General features: G+C 46.1%; 1 protein-coding gene across 3 annotated transcripts in view; it reads left to right on the forward strand.

Moving 5' to 3' along the window:
• The window catches only part of MYT1 (myelin transcription factor 1), a 64,937-nt gene extending 47,284 nt beyond the window's left edge, over window positions 1-17,653 (forward strand). For all 3 annotated transcript variants that reach the window (XM_036395755.1, XM_036395757.1, XM_036395756.1), the window contains exons 15-23: window positions 1,044-1,106; window positions 1,331-1,399; window positions 6,060-6,122; window positions 6,704-6,787; window positions 10,884-11,105; window positions 11,855-11,946; window positions 12,813-12,916; window positions 13,013-13,156; window positions 14,818-17,653. In XM_036395755.1, coding sequence (XP_036251648.1) covers window positions 1,044-1,106; window positions 1,331-1,399; window positions 6,060-6,122; window positions 6,704-6,787; window positions 10,884-11,105; window positions 11,855-11,946; window positions 12,813-12,916; window positions 13,013-13,156; window positions 14,818-14,958 — 982 coding nt within the window. In that variant the 3' untranslated portion in view covers window positions 14,959-17,653. The remainder of the gene's footprint in view (window positions 1-1,043; window positions 1,107-1,330; window positions 1,400-6,059; window positions 6,123-6,703; window positions 6,788-10,883; window positions 11,106-11,854; window positions 11,947-12,812; window positions 12,917-13,012; window positions 13,157-14,817) is intronic.
• Window positions 17,654-19,298: the final 1,645 nt, after the last annotated feature.

Genomic DNA, 19,298 nt, shown 5'->3' on the forward strand with positions numbered 1-19,298 from the left:
CATCCAACCCACTCGTTATCTGCAGGCAGGCAGGGTGGAGATCTGTGGGGGCAGAGTGGCAGCAGCATTTTCCCTAAATGAACAAAGCTCAGATCAGCTGCCCTACACAAAGCTCTAAAGGGTTTTTTAAAAGCCACCAGTGATGTGAACAGCAGTTTCTGAGCTAGAGCCCTCAAGTCCTCCTGTGCTTTAATTTTATTGTGATGGTAGAGAAATTTCCTAAACGGAAACAGCCCTGGAATAAATAAATGGTGTCATGGGCAGCCCTGAGCCTTCCCTCTCAATTTAATATCCTTGTTCCTCTCTGGCCCAGGGGCTGTAATGAATTAGCTGTAGTTAACTCAGGAGCAGACTCGCCTGCTGTGTCTGATGCTCTGTGTCTGAGTGCAGTTCTTGCGCCGTTTTCAGGCAGGTGCCCCTCACCTGTATCTGCCCATCACCCCCAGGCACAGTCAGAGCTTGCTGTCATTCCCTTTTGGCAGCAAACAGTCCCTTCTTTGCAGCTGCAAGGGCTGGGAGAAAAAAAAAAATCATTTTAGAAAGTTGAAATCTGAAGCACCTTATCTGAAATCTGAACAAGATGATTCCTGCAGCCAGAGCTTCAGCATGGCAAGGATGATCCAAACTGGCAGCAGCAGCCAGGTGTGGCCACATCTGTCAGGCTGTGCCACCCATCAGGCTGTGTCAGTCCCCTACTGCCACCAAGCCCTCCCATCAGCTAAGGGTTTTAAACACTTTCTTTGTCTTTGCCACATTTTTTTCTCAATTTTTTTTTTTAAATTTTGTCTTTAGAATCCCTATGATCTAGGAAATTATAGGGAGGAAGGGCAGCTAAAAGGGGAACAGCTGGTTTATATCCATGCAAGCATAGAAACACACACCAGGATCTGATGGATGGGGCTGGTGTCAGGGTCTGGCAGCAGGGCTGGACTGAGACACCCCAGAGAGACCCTGAGGGGGCTCTGCTGGCTCTGCCCACCCGTGGATCCTGGGGAATCCATTCCTTTCCCACACTTATGCTCTTTGTTGTTGTTGTTGCCCAGTTGCCCAACCCCAGGCTGTGATGGCAGTGGACACATAACGGGGAACTATGCCTCTCACCGCAGGTGGGTCGACATTTTCTGCGTGGTTTGAACTTTAAAAACAACTTTTATTTTCTTTTGGTATAGTTTGTGACCATGTGGATAGTTTGGTTCTGTTTCCTCCCCCCTTCTGTTGCCCCCCTCCTTCCCCATGCCCCAGCCCTTTTTCTTTTTCCTTTTTCTTTTTCTTTTTTTTTTTTTTTTTTTTTTTTTTTGCTTATCCAGATATTCCATCTCTTCTCTTTCAGCCTTTCTGGTTGTCCTCTTGCTGACAAGAGCCTCAGAAACCTCATGGCTGCCCACTCTGCTGACCTCAAGTATGTTTGCGCTCAACTTGGAACTCCTTTTTTTTTCTTTATTTCCACCCTTTTTTTTCTCTCTTCTCCCTTCCTGCCCCCACACCTCTTGCTCTGTTTTTGCTTTTCCATCCCCTCCCTTCTCCTTTCAAAGAGCTGATCTAAACCTGCCTGCAAGGAGCTCTGGTGGAGTCCAGCTTCCAGCTGCTGCGTTGAAGAGGCAATGGCGTGGAGGAAGGATAATTTTGGGGAGGGGACTGATGGCAATGATTGGAAATAACCTGGATGCCTGGCAGGTTTCCTCTGGGCATCGTACACATGTTATTTTCTTTTTCACTTGGCGTCTTTTCCCAAGCTCTTGTTGCCTAGTTTGGGCCATAACCCTTTTCATTTAACATTTTTGTCCATCTCACATAATCCAGAGCCTGGATTTATTTTTGGGTAGAGACTCAGCTGGGAGCTCACTGCCAGCACACAGCAAAGCCAACCCTTTTGGAGAACCTGGGGTGCTATTTTTAGGCTACTTTTTAGGGGCTGTTTGGGATGTAATGAGAGAGGTTCCTCTTCATTTCCATGATGTGTGAGGGAATGAAAGAAGGAGTGAGCAAATGCTTGGTGAGGCCGGATCCTGAGCCAGTGGTCAAGGGCTCACAGAAATCCAAAATTCCCCATTCCCATTGCTGTTTCTGAAGGGAAGAACCTGATTTTGACATTTTCATTCAGGTATCTTGAATCCCATATTCAGCTTTGCTGTCTTCTCCAAACTCCTCCTTTTCAGGTAGGAGCTTATTCTTCACAGGTGGGTTTCCCAAATGCTCTCTTAGGTTGCCTTCCCTACAGAAAGGTGAAATTGGTTTTAGTTGGGAACACTGGGGAGACCCCAACCCTCTCCACCCCATCTGCATCTCTGGTGTAAAGTCCATTGAGATTTTTTTTTCATCATCTCTTTCATGGGCCCAGCTTATCCCTGCAGGCTGAGTTCCCAGCCTTGCTGAATCCCGTTTTTGGACCATTTAGACACTGAGCTAACTGAGGAGCCTCCACTGAGAGTAAAGCCTCATGGAGGGCTTTACATTGCACAGGGTCATCATGAAAAACCCCAAAAGTGCTGTGCCCTGTGTGCCATCAGGGGTTTCTGGAGGTGAGCCAGTGGCAGCCCCCCTGGTCACTGAGGCCATTGGAAAAGTCCCAAATCCCTCTGTGGTGGCTCCTGGACCTCACCGTGCCCCACCACCAGTGTGGGGCTGGTGCCAGGAAAGGTGTTAGTTAACCACCTGCTCCTTATCACAGAGGTGGACAAAGTGGCAGGATTAGCTGATATTAATAGAATTTGCTGGTGGATGGCAAGGACTGCTGTGATTAGTGCTAAGTACACTTAATCACACACTATAGACCATACACATTCTGAAAGGAGCTCTTCAAAGAGCTCTGCTGATCTGGTGTTTCTCCAACAGTTTGAAAGAACAGCCAAGTGATCAGACAATTCGTGTTCAAGATATTAAAAGCTCTCAGGAGCAGTGGCCATTCCCAGGAAGGGCCAGACAAAAAGCAAACAGGCTCATCCCTGAGACTGAGCATCATGTCCAGCCTTGCTGTGTTCCCCTCTGGCATCCAATGTCAGTGCTTTTAATCAAAATACTGTGTAAAAAAGGAGAAAAAAGCTTGTTAATATTATTTCCTCAAATTCCACTTTTTTTTCTATGTCCTGGTGAGGATGGGAGCAGAGGAGGGAGGAAGGGATTTTGAGATATCATAGATTGCACAGTCACAGCTTTTCAGAACTCCAGATAAGACCATGTCAGTGTTTCTATTATAAATTCTATTTTAGGGGTTAATATCCCTGATATAAAAAAAAAAATAGCTCCAGGCTGGAACATGCAATAAAAGGTCTCTGTTGGTATGATTTGTCTCCAGATAATTAAAAATAAAAATCAAATTACTTCTCTCTCCTCTTTAAAAATCCTGAAAGGAAGAAAGAGTTCGGTGTTAGTGTTTTCATAATTTCCTCCCACCCTGAAGCTAAAACAACAGAGAAATAGTTTTGCTTTCTACTGTAAGAGTGTAGAGCTGGGAAATATCCCAGTCATCTCCCAAAACTGCAATTTCTAAACGAGTTGAAGCATTTGCACCCTCATTGAGGTCCTGCTGGACAGGACACATCGTCCTGCCCTTACTGCACCAGACCCACGTGCACTTATGTTTTCCTGGCTCTGAGCCTAGCTGTTACCCCTCTAGGACCAGGCCCTGCTCTCTTACCCCAGGTGAGGTGCCAATTTTTTTTGCCAACGCAGATTATTCAGTGACCTGCAAATGCCAAAGTCTCCCTCAGAGCTGCTGCAAAGAGGAGAATTTTGGTATTTTTCTGAACAAAAAGAGAAGACTTTAAAAAAAAAAAAAAAAGCTGTTTTCCAAGCTGCCAAACTAAAGTCACCTGTGGAAACCATTCCTCCAGTGATTCTCAGGGGCAGAGCAGCAGTGCAGAATCACAGAATAGTTTGGGTTGGAAGGGACCTCAAAAGGCCAAACCCCCTGCAGTGAGCAGGGGCAACTTCAGCTCCATCAGGCTGCTCAGAGCCCTGTCCAGCTTTAGGGAAAGCATTCTGCCTTTCCCAAGGGCCCTGAGCTCAGGGGCTGCCCGTGCATCACCATCATTCCATGGCCACGTCCTGGAGACACCAACCCCTGCCCTGCTGCAGGTACCACCCAGCCACCCACACCTGGCATTGGTGGCTTCAAAAACAGGGCTGGAGAAAGTGGGGACACCAAAAAATCCCTCCCCCAGGAGAAAGGGTGCTCTGCAAGCTCCTGGATGTGCCCTGAGCTTTGCTCAGAAGGAGCAGTGAGCATCTCCCCCTGGTCCTGCAGCAGCACTGGGCATTTCCTCTGCACACCCCTGTGGTGTTTGTGAGGGTCCCCAGGACGAGGTGAGAGAGGAGAATTTGCCTCCATGTTCTCAGAAGGCTGATCTATTCTTTTATGATATCATATTAAAAAATGGTATACTAAAACTATACTAAAAGAAAGAGAGGAAGGATACATCAGAAGGCTAACAAGGATGATAAAGAAAAACCTGTGACTCCTCAGAGCCTCCACACAGCTGGGCCACGATTGGTCATTAAATTAAAACAATTCGCATGCTGGATAAACAATCTCCAAATCACATTCCAAAGCAGCAAAACAGGGAGAAGCTGAAGCTTCCCAGGAGAAGAAATCCTGGTGAAGGGATTTTTCAGAAAATATCATGATGACACACCCCCTCCCCTGGCTTTAATCACTTGACTCAAAAAAGCCCTGGCTAATTGGCAGGCTGGCCTGCACATCCTCTGCAAACACTCCTCGCCTCGCTCCCTTGTCCCCATGACAACTTTTATGTCACCTACTGGGAGCAGATCTTTGTGCTCCTTTCCATCTCTCACCGTTAATGATGCGCTGCTGAGTTTGGGCCATTCCCTGCGTGCTCGCAGCCCCGCCAGCCTTTGTGGGGCTTTGGGTGATCACAGCAGTGACCTCCAGCCTTTGTGGGGCTTTGGGTGATCACAGCAGTGACCTCCAGCCTTTGGATGATCACAGCAGTGACCTCCAGCCTTTGGGTGATCAAAGCAGTGACCTCCAGCCTTTGTGTGGCTTTGGATGATCACAGCAGTGATCTCCAACCTTTGGATGATCACAGCAGTGATCTCCAGCCTTTGGATGATCACAGCAGTGACCTCCAGCCTTTGCTGGAGAGCTCTGGATGCTCACCTGGAAACTCATGGCTGGGAGGCACCTACTCAAGAATCTGTAGGAAAAAAGATTTTGGCTCAAATTCACTGAATTGCTGGTGGTGTTGCAGGGCTGTGCCATTAACCAGTGACACAGAGAAGGGAAGGGCAGGCAGCAAATTGGTGATGTGCCTGTTTTGTAAGGCAGTGACTGAGGGGCAGAGTCTGCACCAAAAGGCACTGTCTGTGGTGACCTGGGGGTCCCCAGCCTAAGGACCCTCACAGGCTGTCCCCTGCTGACTCCCTGTCCCCTGCCCATGGTGTTGTGGAAGGAGGGGTCCCAGGGCTAACCTAACCTTTTTCCTCCTGTTTCTCCATCATTTGCCATCAGAAGCGTTGGCCAGTTTTGCACTCTGCAGCCCCTCCAGCCATGGGCTGCCCACTTGCCCTCACTGAGATAATGCTCCCCAAGTCACCCAGAACTGAGCCAAAGCCTCCTGTTGGTGGTGGCCATGGTGGCCCTGCTGTCCAGAGCTGTCAGCTGTTTTTCTGGTTCCTGGTCTCTGCTTGGGTCCATCCTGCTGGCCCTGGATGGCCCTTGCTGTCTCCTTATGCCTTCCTAAGGATGACAATCCTTGTCCTGGAGGGGGATTTTAACTTCTTATCAGCTCCTGAGCTGTCCTCTTCACAAGGGTGGGGACAGAGGCTGGGACCTGTGTCCTCTCATGGGAGAGCAGCTCCTCACTGTGCTCCCAGCATCCCAAGGTGTTCCTCTCCAATGTCACATCATGCAGTGGTGCACTGACTTCAGTACCACGGATATTACAGACCAAATCTTGTCCTTACAGAGGGGGAAGGGGCAGGAAGGAAAAACCTGCTCATGCTGACAGTGCCCAGATTTCTCTTTGAGAAGAGCTGTCAAAAGTGTTGATCCCCTGCTCACATCCCCAGGCTAATCTGAGCCTCCCTTGCCTCTGCAGGTGCCCTACTCCTGGTTGTGATGGCTCTGGTCACATAACAGGAAATTATGCATCACATAGAAGGTAAGATCTCTCTTAAATTATTTTCTCTCTAGTCTCTTTCTGTGTTGCTTTTTCTTTTTCTTTTTTTTTTTCCTGCAGTGGGCAGAGTTGTAAAGTTCTGAATAAAACATTAATGTTACTGACAACTGAAGCCTATTTTCATCTCTTTAATCTGACTTCTTTTTTTTTTTTTTCTGATGTTTTCAGAATCTGATTAGAAGCTCCTTTCAACAGAATAAAAGACAAAGGGTCAGATTTTAGCTGATGCAATGTTCCTGTTAATATTGCTACCTATTTATGACTTCTATTATCACTTTAGAACATTAATAGCACAGATCTGAGCCTTCTGTTTCAACAATTCCATTAAATATTGCAGGCTGTTAGCAGATATCTTCTTATCTAGACACCATTAATTACTGTCCATCTCCCTCAATTTTTTGCTATTTTTTTTCCTTCTGACTTCTCCTCGTGATGTGAAGCTGCAAAACGAGAGAGATCAAAAACACTGTGCCAAATGCAAGGGAAAGATGACTGAAGCGGGGGAATAGCAAATGCAGAGATTCTGCCAGTGAGACAGGCCTTTCTTCTCTTTTTAACCACAGTCTGTCAGGCTGCCCTCGTGCCAAGAAAAGTGGGATCAAGATCACCCCGACAAAGGATGATAAAGAGGACCCAGAGCTGATGAAGTAAGTCTGGGAATAGCTCCTGAGCAGAGCTTGTCACTCCCTCCACTTCACCTCACACAGATTTACTTGGGGGATCACTCAGCATCCACCCCACATCCCCCCTTGCTCGTGCTGCTTTGAGCATCCTTTGCTGTGTTTTGGTGTTGCAGTTTTGGTATTTGTTGGAAAAATTGGCTGGTGGGGAGGTAATGGTGTAGTTTTCTTGCAGATGTGAAAGGTGGGTTGGTACAGCACAGTTTCTCTGCTAGCTGAGCTTTATGTAATTTCTGGAAAACCACAGCAGTGTTGTAAATGAGGGTAAAACCCCACAGTCAAGTCAAACATTGCAGGTTTTTGGGAAACAATGGATAGGCAAGGGCTGATGGAGTAGAAGCTACCCAGCACTGAGTTGGGTCAGGATCTGGTAACCCTGAATAAACTGTGTTTTGTGGAGTCTTTGCCAGGGCAGAATATTCTAAGTGAACTGGAAAAAATCCTCTCTCTGCTCCCTCAGGCTGAAGTTTTCAAACATCCCAGGGGGTTTATTCCTGTGGGGAATAGAGATTTGAAATTGCTTAGTCCACCTCAGGAGTTTTCATGAGCTGTGAAATCCATTTGTCCTGACTTTCAGCAAGTCTGAACATCACAGGCTCAGCATGTGGGGTCTGGGATCTGTATCTCCTCACACAGCTACAGGACATGAAAGGCAGCACTGACTCCAGGATCCTATTTCTTTTTTTTTTTAATTATTTGTTACCTCACAGCATCTCCAGCCTTTCTGAAGCCTGTACACTCACCCAGCAAGTGCAGGTGGAAGGGGGCAAAAAGAAACATGGAAAAAACTATCAACGACCTCCAAGGGTTTCTGGTTGCCCATGAGTGCTGGCATATCTGTCCAAACCCCTTTGGCTCAGCAGACTGTCTCCAAATGGAGTTTTTTAAAGAATATTTCACTCCCAGGGCAGGTCTTGCCCTGCAGAGGAGCAGAGGGGGATATGTCCATGTGCCCAGGTTTTGGCCTGGAGCAGAGGCTGAGCCAAAGCAGGACCCAGTGGGGGTGGAAGAACCCTGCAGGGGCTGTGGGAAGCTGGGATGTGCCTGCTGGGGGGGGAAGGACCTTTCAGAAAAAGATGATATTTGAGCCATCTGCTCTGTTCTTCCTCCTCAGTCTACAGGAAGGAAAGCCTCTCAGTTAAATGAGCCGTGTGATAATTAGCAGGAGTTTGCAGAGTTTATTAAAAATTAAGCAACCTACTCGAGAATCTGCAGGAAAAAAGCCTCTTCTTGGCTCAAATACACTGAATTGCTGGTGGTGTTGCAGGGCTGTGCCATTAACCAGTGACACAGAGAAAGAAAGGGCAGGCAGCAAATTGGTGCTGTGCAGCTGCTGGCTGTACCTTTGCTCTCACCATGGTTGGAGACCTCAGTTGGGAGGTCACCCCTCCCCATGGTTTCTCCAGGGACACGTGCCCTGTGGGGCTGGGAAAGCTGTGGTTTTGCTCATTTGTTCCTTCCTCGTTCAGGGCAGGACAGAGCAGTTTCCCCAGTGCGGTTTCTCTTCCCAGTGCAAGGAGAAAGGAGTTTTTATGTGGCTGTTTTGTTGTGGGGAACATGGGGTGGGCTGGCAGGACACCCACAGCAGAGTGAGGGTCCCCACCAGCATCCTCACCAGGGGATGAGTTTCTCCTAGTCCACCCTAAAGATGCAAACTGGGAAGATAAAATTGCAAGAAATCATTCAATTGTTTGGGTTGGAAGGGATCTTAAACCTCCCCTCATTACAACCCTCTGCCATGGGGTGGGACACCTTCCACTGGACCAGATTTCTCCAAGACCCATCCAGTCTGGCCTTGGACAATTCCAGGAGTGGGGCATCCATAGATTCTTTAGGTTCCAGGCTCCAAATGGGGCTGGATTTTCTGACTCCTGGAAAGATGGTGCTATCCCCCTCCAGACAGGTCTTGGTGGAACCATGGATATGGGTGCAGGAAATGTGAGGGTGTCTGCAGCAGCAGCAGGAGGAGGAGGAGGAGGAGGAGGCATTCCCCAACACCCCACGGCCCAGACAGCAACCCCCCCTCCTCCAGTACACCCAGGAGGAGCAGAAGCTCCTCTGAGATGTGCAAAACAACGTGGCACAACAATCCCTGGCTGGTGCCTCCCCCCAGCCCGTGGCAGTGTTTGTCCCACCACCCACGGCAAGGTGTGCCTGCTGTGGGTTTATCTTAAGGAGCTTTGGCTCTAAATCCTTCCTCTGTCTGCACTGAACTCCACTTGGAACCCGGCCGAGTTTTGCACATCATCACCGAGGAGAAAGTCATTTAGTCCCTGTTGTTTGTGCTGTTCATCCTTCAAGTAATTTGCTGCAGATGTGATTGAACAGATCACCTCAACCTTCAGCCCAGCCCATACAGCGGAAGCATCCACAGGTGTCTAATTGATCAAACGCTACTGGTGCTCCCATTAAATAATAATAATGTTAAAAAAAAAAATTAAAATATGTCCAAGACAGCTGTTTTGCACAATAAGGCTCTGGTTTATTTTTTAACAATGAAAATGTAATAAAAGTTAAATTAACGGTGTAAAATATGTAATGGTTGGGCTGTAACGGCTGCATACGAAATGCTGGGGTTTGTCTCTTTCTCTCTTGCTCTTCCCCCCTCTCCCCCTTCTCCTTTTCCTCCTGAGGATTCAGTAATTTGCTCGTGATCATATAAAAGCAATGATGTTATGAATTTACTGAGGATCCTGCTGGCAGGGATATTATAAGTGAATTGTGCTGCATTTGCAGCTGATTAAAATCGAGATCAGCATTTTTCAAATTATCTTGGGAAAAGGCTGGGTGTAGGGCCCCCCCTTTTGCTGTCATCTCCCTTTTGTGTGGAATGTAAACAATCAGGGCAATAATTTCTGCGGTGAAACGCAGCTTGTGATTTTCAGGAGCAGCTCCGTGAATGCTTTTGCTGGAGAGCCTCAAAGTCCCTAATTGCTTCCAAACTAAGGACATGGGGGCTATTTTTGTCATTTCTTACCTCCTTCCACCTCCTCTATTTTTGAGTAAACTCCCTTGAGTAATAAACTTTTAACTGTATTTATAATTGACAAGCATTTCTAAAACAAATGCAAACCACAGCAGAAACCCTGATAGATACACTGGGCTTGTAGGATGGCAGGATTTAGGGAGAATGCCATTAGGTGGGGAGGGAGGAAAGAGGTGCCTTTTAGAGAGCCACTCGTGTGCTTGGCAGTAGCACAAGTTGTGTTGGTGCTTTCACAAGGCTTCTCACAGCTCCTGTGTGTTTCAACTGTCCATAAAGAGGGAGAAGTCTGGTAAGGGCAGGGCTCATATGCTGCCTTGATGATAATTCCCACTTTATCCCCTTGAGAGCGTGGGTTGATCTCCCCAGAGAGGCAGGATGTGAACCAGGAGGAGGAGGAGGAGGAGGCGAGTGAGGCCATGCCGTGGATGGTGAGGAGTGGTTCAGTGATTTGTCCTGTCTGATGGGCTGCAGGCTCAGAAACCCCTCAGATGCGCTCCTGGCAGGAACAGGGCTGCAGCTCTTTGTGCTGCCCAGCCTGAACAGCTCCTGGCTCAGGGACTGGCTCCTGGGGAGGGCTGTGTGCCCAAGGGCACAGACAGGGCTCCTGTGCTGTTGGGGCAGGGTGATAAGAGATGAGCCTGGGTTCATCAGCAGTGACACAGGGCAGAGCCAGCAGTGCGTGTGGGATGGCTCAGTGTGATGTCAGCCTTGGGGTACATCAGGATCCCATGCCAGGCAAAACCTGCCCTTTTTGTCCCCAGTGAGGCACCAAACACCTGGTTTCTGACACCTCGACCTACTTTTGCTGCACGTGACGTGACATCCACAGACTTCCCTCCTGCAGAATTCTCCTTGACTCTCTTTGGCTCCTTTGAAGGAGCACTCGTCGCTCTTAATTTCCCATCTGCTATTTCCATCAACCAAATATCTCCCCTATAAACTCCAGATGAGACCCAAATACAAACGCTCTCTTCCCAGGCTTCCTCATTGCTGCTCATCAATAACTTCCTCCCTTTCTTTATTCCTTCCTTCTGTTCCTTGCCCTTGACGTGACTTTGGGTGATTGCCCGTGCCCAGGTGTCCCGTTCCGGGCTGTGTCGGGCTGGGACACATCAGCGGCAAGTACGCGTCGCACCGGAGCGCCTCTGGCTGCCCCCTGGCCGCCCGCAGGCAGAAGGAGGGATCGCTCAATGGCTCCTCCTTCTCCTGGAAGTCCTTGAAGAACGAAGGCCCAACCTGCCCCACCCCAGGCTGCGACGGTTCTGGCCACGCCAACGGGAGCTTCCTCACTCACAGAAGGTAAATCCTGGGGTTTATGTCAGAGTGAGCGGGATGGTTTTGCTGTGGATAAACCTACCTGCCCCAAGATGCTGCTGGAGCAGCGTGCAGCTCCTCATGCCAGGTTCAAGAGCTGGTGATTTTGATGCTGAGTTGAGTCAGGTTGAAGTTTACTGAAAGGAGAAAATGTCTGGTTGTTTTAGTATTCACAGAATACTAAAACAGAATCACAGAATGCTTTGGGTTGTAAGGGACCTTAAAGATCATCTCATTCCAACCCCCTGCCACAGGCAGGGACACCTTCCACTAGACCAGGTTGCTCCAAGCCCTGTCCAACATGGCATTGAATACTTCCAGCAATCTTCCACAGCTCCTCTGGGCAGCTCTGGCCTCACCACCCTCACAGGGATGATTTTTTTCCTAACCTCAAATCTAAATCTCTATTTCCATGCTGGAACAGAATTTGAGCACCACAAATAGGAGATTGGTGCCCAAAACAACCAGACTCATCTCACCCTCTTCACCTGGCACACCTCCTCTTTTAGGAAGCAGTGTGTTTTTAATCTTTGCTTAAAGAAAATCACTCTCGCTTTATAAATGGGGCATTTTGTGGCATTATTCATAAAGCAATTTCCTCTGTACCATAAAAAGCTTTTAGAAGAACTGTCTCGCAGCTTGAATTCCACCAAATGGCACATGTTCTTATGTTGGGAACATAAGCACCTATAAATACTGAGAGTTTATGAAACCCATTTTTACTTGTTTTTCAGTTTGTCAGGGTGTCCAAGAGCTACTTTTGCTGGGAAGAAAGGAAAACTCTCAGGGGATGAAATTCTCAATACAAAGTTCAAGACCAGCGACGGTAAGATTTTTCACTCCTTTGCCTTGCAAGTGTGTCAGGGTGTTGAGCCCATAGATCTTTTTCTTTTTAGACTGGGGAGGTTTAAGCTGAAATCTGGGCACAGATTTCAAGGACATCATGTACTTTGAAGACCCATTCCTTGTGTTTTCTGGGTGTTTGTGCTGGCATGGTACCAGTCTCACTCATTGAGTCACACATTTTAAGGGAGCAACAATAAAGAAGGCAAAAGAAGTAGCTGAAATTCAGATTTTTTTTCCATATATTCACTGGCATTTTTACAAATCCCTTGCAGTCACTCAGCGATTTCCACCTATTCAGGGCTTTTAATACTGAGATATTTCTGGATCTGGAATTTTGTTAGCGATGGCACTTTGCATTTCCAGTGCTATTACTGAGCTTTCTGTGGTATTTGACAAGGTTCAAGCATTGAACTTGATAGTTTGGAACCTATAAATACCTGCACTCCTCTAGAAATATTGCTTTATTTTATGGACCTCGTAATTTCTCATCAAGATATGCATTAGTTTTTTAAATGGCATAATTCCAAACTCAGGATCAGAGAGAGTGACCTGACTGTTCAGGACAATCAACCTTGCCAGGTGTGGGGATGTGTTGGACTCCAGCTGCTCTGCTGTCCTTTGCTTTTGTATTTACATATTGACCTGTTCAAGTATCATTGACCTGTGATAATAAAATATTAATGATAAAAAAATTAGAAAGAAAAAGGCAGGTGAGAGGTACGTCCTGTTTCGAGGCTGTAAAAGCCAAGGTAAGGACGGTGCAGCAGGATGGGCTCAGCAGAAAGCCCAACACTTTTGCTTTTCCCAAGAGCATTTGTTGACTGCCCATGACCTTCCCTCCTGCAGTTCTGGAGAACGATGAGGAGATCAAGCAGCTGAACAAAGAGATCAGTGAGCTGAACGAGTCCAACTCAGAGATGGAAGCAGCCATGGTGAAACTCCAGTCCCAGGTTTGTGTCCTTGGCCATGAATTCAAGCCCAGGGGTGATGGGTGTTGGTGGGTGCATGGTGAGATTGGTCACCCTACCGTGCTCCTTGCTCCACAGATCTCCACCATGGAGAAGAACCTGAAGAACATTGAGGAGGAAAACAAAATCATAGAGGAGCAAAACGAAGCCCTGTTCCTGGAGCTCTCAGGGTTGAGCCAGGCTCTCATCCAAAGTCTTGCCAACATCCGCCTTCCGCACATGGTAAGAAACTTTGACAGTGCTCAGCCCAATCCAGCATCATCAAGAGAGCTGTGCCAAACCCAATTCATGATAAGGCTTTTTCACAATTAAAGAGTGGGAGAATTTCTTTCCATACACCTATGTGTCCTTTATAAGATCAGTACTTTTCCCTTATCTCTGAAGCTTGCATTGTATCTCCCTTTTGTTGTCATTTTCTGCTGATCTCCCTTTTTATCTATTGTTCTGTCTCATTACATCTGGGAGCACTATCACAAAATGGGAAACTTTATCAAGGGCACCCAGTGCCTTTTAGGCTAAGACAGCACAAGCAGAGATCAGGAGGGATTGGATTTCAACGTCAGAAAGATCTTAGAGCTCCTATTACAATGCAGGTAGTTTCAATTCAGTTTTGAATAGCTGGCAGCTAAAGAATAGCATTCTTAAAGAGAGTGTATTTTGTTTAATTTAACAAGGTCTAACAGCCCACAGCATGTTACCATAGAGTTACTGAGAAATGAAAAGACTGCATTAAAATAGTAAAACCACAAAAGGCTATTAATTACCTTCTCTCTATTCCCAGGAATGTAATTACTGTTGTCAAAACCAGGTGTGTGGAGGTGGGGCTCGTGTTGTTGAGGAAGCTGTCCTCTTACAACTCATAAAGACCATTGCAATGATCAGAGGAATGAGCTTTTGATTTATTTTTTCTTCCATCCTTTTTTTTTCCTTTTCTTTTTTCTTTTCTTTTATTTTTTCTTTTCTTCTTCTTCTTTTTTTTTTTTTTTTTTTTTTTTTTTTTGGGAATCCTTTTCATTGGGGTTTGTATTTAAATTCAGGCTGGTTGGAGAGAAGCCATCCTCCAGCAGAGCAGTTTTGGATAGTATTCACCCAGCTGCCTAACTGGCAGAAAACCACTCGCTGAGAGCTTTTTTGTAAAGTATTTGACACATAAAGGTCAAATAAACTGTTCAGCAAATATTTTTTCAAGGTTTCAGGCAACTCTAATTAAATGATGCCCATGAGACTTTTATGCTCATTTTATTCCTGTTCTTTTTCTTCCTTCTCCCTCTCTCTTTTCCCCCATTAAGCCCAAGTTAGACGCTTGCAATGCCCCTCAAAAGCAGAAGCTGTACTGCAGCAGGGAGCTGGGCTGGGTAGCTGTGAGCCCAAGGTGACCTGACTTTGACTTTGGTTCCCTCCGTGATGTTTCAGCAGTCCTGTTGTCCTCCAGCCCTTCATTTCCATGCCTTAATTCAGCCTCCAGCCTGTCAGGCTGCCTGCACACACTTTACCTGATGCTGTTAATAGCTCCACAAGGCCAGTGCATAAAATTAAGGACCTGGTTAAGATCCAGTGGGATTAGGGCAATGATGAGATTCCTGTAGACGCAGCACTGCACACAAAAAGGCTTTGATGTGGAGACCTTTGGCTGTCTGTACATACAGAGAAACATGGAATGGTTTGGGTCAGAAGGGACCTTAAAATTCACACTGTTCATGCCCTCTGCCATGGGTAAGGACACCTTCCACTAGACTAGGTTTCTCCAAGCCTGGCCTTGAGCACTTTTAGGGATCCCCAACTTCTCTGGGCACTAAAATACGCAGATGATTTATTGCAAAGACTCTCATCCTCGTCCTGCTCTTTTACTAATGCTTTTATTTGACTTTTTTTTTTGGCTGCAGGATCCAATTAGTGAGCAGAACTTTGATGCCTATGTGAACACGCTGACAGACATGTACACCAACCAGGAGTGCTACCAGAACCCAGAGAACAAGGACCTGCTGGAGAGCATCAAGCAAGCTGTCAAGGGCATCCAGGTGTAGCGCGGCGGGATGGAGAGCAGCAAGCAAACAGACTGTAAGATGGAACTTCCCCTCCAAGTATTCAGGTTTACAAGTTAGAAAACTTGTTTAATGAATGAAAAAAAAAGAAAAAAAAAAAAGGACCAAAATGTAACCAAGAGGCCATTTCTGAGACATGGAACTGATCAAACTCAATGTTCTCGTTTACTTAACTTTGGACCTTCTTGAGAAAAGTGGGATTTTTTTCCACCTTGACCACGAGGTAGATCAGGATGGAAGGCTAAATTCTCCAGTAGGCTGTGGGGCTTGGTAGCAGGTGAAGAGCAGGCATCTTCCATGAGTTGCTTGCTCTTGCAGAATAGATCCAAGGGTTAAAACGTTACAAGAACAGGGTCTTGTCTGATCCAAGACTAGTGTATGACTGGCTTAAACCCTCATGTTGTCTATGGTTGTATGTCCAGATCACCTACTCACACATGAGTTATGTTCTATGTTGCTACAAGTGCTGGAGCTGCAAGCTACCTGTAAATCTGAACCTGTGCTGGGCCTCCCAACCCCGAAGTGTTCAGATATCCACTGGGCATGGGAACTCTGAAGTATTATAAAGTAGCTTATTTTTATTTTCTGAAAGAAATCTGAAGAGCAGTTCTGGATCTCCAGTGGAAAGCGCAATGGAAAAAAGGTTCTCAGGGAAGCTTTTGGAGTTTGCAACTACAGTATTCCTTTGTCTGTCTTAAATATAAGAGTAGCTATTATGAATAGGCCAATTCCAGATATTTCAAACAGAAGAATTTCTTTAATGTGTCATGGTCCGGTGTATATGATTTTTTGGAAATCTGTTTGATGACAGTTCTGGTTCTTTTCATTATTGTGATCATCCCTACAGTGGCGCAGTACTGCCAGTCCAGAGATCATACATCAATGCCAGAGAACGGTTGAGATTGTGATGAACAAAACAAAACAAATCAAATCCAAAAGAAGCAAAAACCAACAAAAAGAGAGATGTTAATTGATGGCCAGAAAAGTGCTTATGTACTGTGAACCAGGAGTTGATTCCTTACACGTACCCACAGGGCAATGAGGATGGTTTGGTGTTCTAGGGATTTGCGCGAAATCACGGCACTAGCGCCATTCTGCAACAAAGAAAAAGGGAAAAAAAGGAAAAATAAAAGAGGATTCAGGTATTGGGAATTCTTCCAAAGAAGCAGTTGTGAGCAGCTGGGTACATGCAGCCCTCTGTGCACTTAGAGAACAACTCTGTGAATGTCTTTGGGGTGCTGCTCTGCAGCACTGCTCCATGGCCAGGGCCAGCTGTCACCCCACGGGGCTGCTCCCCACCTTTGCTCCCACCTGGAGCTCACTTCCTTCTCCAAACACTTCAGTGGGGCAGAACCCCCCGAGGGGCCCCAGCATGGGGCATCCCACATCCCATATCCCATATCCTGCATCACTCCCAGCCATGGGGCAGGCAGAGCTGGGGAGGATCTTGTTGACCCCAACAAAAGGCAAGAGTGTGGTGTCGTTTCGAGCCAAATCCTGCAGATATTGAGGGTATAATTCCTGATTTGGGGAAGTCAGTGGAAAGTCCCAGTGGCTACCATGGCCACTGGATCTGGCCTGGAAGGCCATGAGTGGCTTGGTGAGTTGTTCCCTGTGTTAATTTCCATAGGGCAGTTGGCCTGGGTGGGCTTGCTCCCATACTTGAGTGTTTGCAGGATCAGACTCCACGAGTTCACTTATTTTAGAACCCATTCCAAGTGCAAAAATACAAAAAAAAAAAAAAAAGGGAAAAAAAAAGTATAAAATTTGAGGTGTTAAAAACACAACGTTCTTAACATGTAAATAGAGTCCAAATTGATTGTGACTGCAATTCAGTTAGTATTTAAAGGTAGAGAAATTGCACTTACTGGAAGAAAGAGAAGGAAAAAAAAGTAGTTAGTTTAATTATGCTGTAAATTATTTAATTTTGGCAAGATGTATGTAATTTATATTTACAACACCTTATGTTAACTTTTTGCTATTTATTTAACTTTTTTATTTATTAATTTTATACTTATTTTAAACTGGACACTGCACCATAGAAATGAAGATAAAAGAAGCAAAAAAAAGTTAAAAATTAAAACTTTTGACCATAAAAAAATGATATTCCAAAAAAAAGAAAAAAAAGAAAAAAACCCTATCTACAACTCCTACTTGTAATTTTGATGCAACCAAGTTATTTTTTATATATTTTGTTATTTATTCTTTTAATGATGGGAATTTTTTTAAAGATATTTTATAACTGAGACATTTTGATAATTTTTTGGTTTGTTTTTTTGTGGGGGGCGGGGGCACTGGGGGGAAGAGAGACTTTTTCAGTTTTTCTTTTTTTTTTCATTCATATTGTTTCAGGCACTGATAACAGGAAATGAAAATTCTGTATTTATTATTTATTTAATATTTAAGTCGGGAAAAAAATGAACTGTGCTCTTGTTGTATATTTATTTTGTTGTTTGTGTGTTGGTTATGTGATGACTGAGTACTTGTTTATGTGAAGGAATACTGTTAATATTTAAATAATAAAGAGTCACATTGAAAGTTATAGCAGGCTACATGTTATTCTGTGAAAACGAATACTGTGATCTACTTTCCTCAGGAAATGTATTTTGCAGACAGAACTTCCTTATGTACTGGCAGGGTTATTTCATAATAAAACCCAGTTCTGTTTGTGACTTTAGTTCCTATGGTCTTTCTTCAAGCTGTTGCCAGTGTGTCCCTACTGGGCTTTGTCCTTGTCCTGCACTGTGGTTTGGGGTTGGTCAGTGTGTCCCTGCTCCCCTGCAGCTCTAGCCAGGGCTATGCACCTCCTGCCTGGCTCTTCCCACCTCCTAAGCTGGGAGATTTCAGGGCAATTTAGGTTTGGTATCTCTGAAGGCTTTGGAGAAGGAGCTGCAACCATCCAGCCAAGTAGCTGCTTAAAATCCTGCTAGTGCTGTGCTGATTTGGAAGTCCCAGCCAGGAAGGCTGGAGGCAGGATTCCTCTGGGCAGGGCTTGACCCCTGCACCCCCAGGAGTGCAGGAGCACCTCTGCTGTGGAGACAGGCTGGAGGTGTTCAGCCTGGAGAAGAGAAAAGAAGAGCCTCTTCCAGTGTCTGAAGGATGCCCAAGAGAGATAGAGAGGGACTTGGAGCAAGGGTGTGGAAGGACAAGACAAGGGGGATTGGATTCATGCTGCCAGAGGGCAGGCTTAGATGGGCGATTGGGAAGGAATTCTTCCCTGTGAGGGTGCTGAGGCCCTGGCACAGGGTGCCCAGAGAAGCTGTGGCTGTCCCATCTCTGGAAGTGTCCAAGGCCAGGTTGGATGGGGTTTGGAGCAACCTGATCTATGGAAGGTGTCCCTGCCCATAGCAGGGGGTTGGAATGAGATGATCCTTAGGGTCCCTTCCTACCAAACCATTCTAGGATTTCATGATCTTGTGGTTTTGTGCTCCCACAGGTGGTGTGTGAGCAGAGGAGATGCCATTGGAAGCAGTACAGGAGATGCCAGCCCTGGGATGCAACACAGAGATGGACACTTTTCCTTCCCGGATTTCCAAAAAAACTTCAAAACCTGATTTTTGTCAACAAAATTTGCTCAGTTGCATCAGCCCAAGTGTGATGTTCACTCTTGGAAGAACGGAGCCTTTTCTCTGGTAAGAGTTTATGTTTTGAAGCTGTGGCAATGAAGAGAATTTTTCACTGATCTCTGTGTTGGATAATTTCTAAAGTTGCCAAAATTCAGTTTTGCTCTGCTGTAGCAGAGGTGAAATAATGTAAATTATGTTAAGGCCATTTGGAGCTGCGTGAATTGGATCAAATGGGAATTTCAGGCAGGCTCATCACCAAGAAATTCAATTGTCTGATTAACTGAACTGAACTCCTCTGTCTGTCCCTGCACGGAAGCACAAGCATTGCTGGGTTACAGCAGAAGAAGGCGGCCCTACCACATGCATAAAAGTGAAGGGGTAGAGTAAAATGCAGCTGAAAAGGCAAGAACTGTAGTAGAAAAATGTGGAGAAAAGTTTGGGTAGAAGGAAGATTTCCTAAGGCGTTTCCTTGAGTATGTGCATGGCCATGGGTGTTCACTGGAAGTTTTTTCTGCCTTCATTTACTGTCTTCAAGGTGTCCTGATGCAGAACAACCAGCAGAAGCTTAGGACAGGCTTAGGATCCCTTAGCCAGTGGTCCCTGAGAATAAACACCCCCAACAACGAGGACTGCTGGAGATGGAGCCCAGCTTGCCCAGGAGCCTCAAGAACAAAGTCTCTTTGAGGCTTTGCTGAACTTAACTTGAAGTTGATGGGATTTTGTCCTCTTCTCACAGGAGGAAAAGCAGTTGGACTC

The sequence above is a fragment of the Molothrus ater genome, chromosome 17 (genome assembly GCF_012460135.2).
Source record: "Molothrus ater isolate BHLD 08-10-18 breed brown headed cowbird chromosome 17, BPBGC_Mater_1.1, whole genome shotgun sequence".
Taxonomy (NCBI): domain Eukaryota; kingdom Metazoa; phylum Chordata; class Aves; order Passeriformes; family Icteridae; genus Molothrus; species Molothrus ater.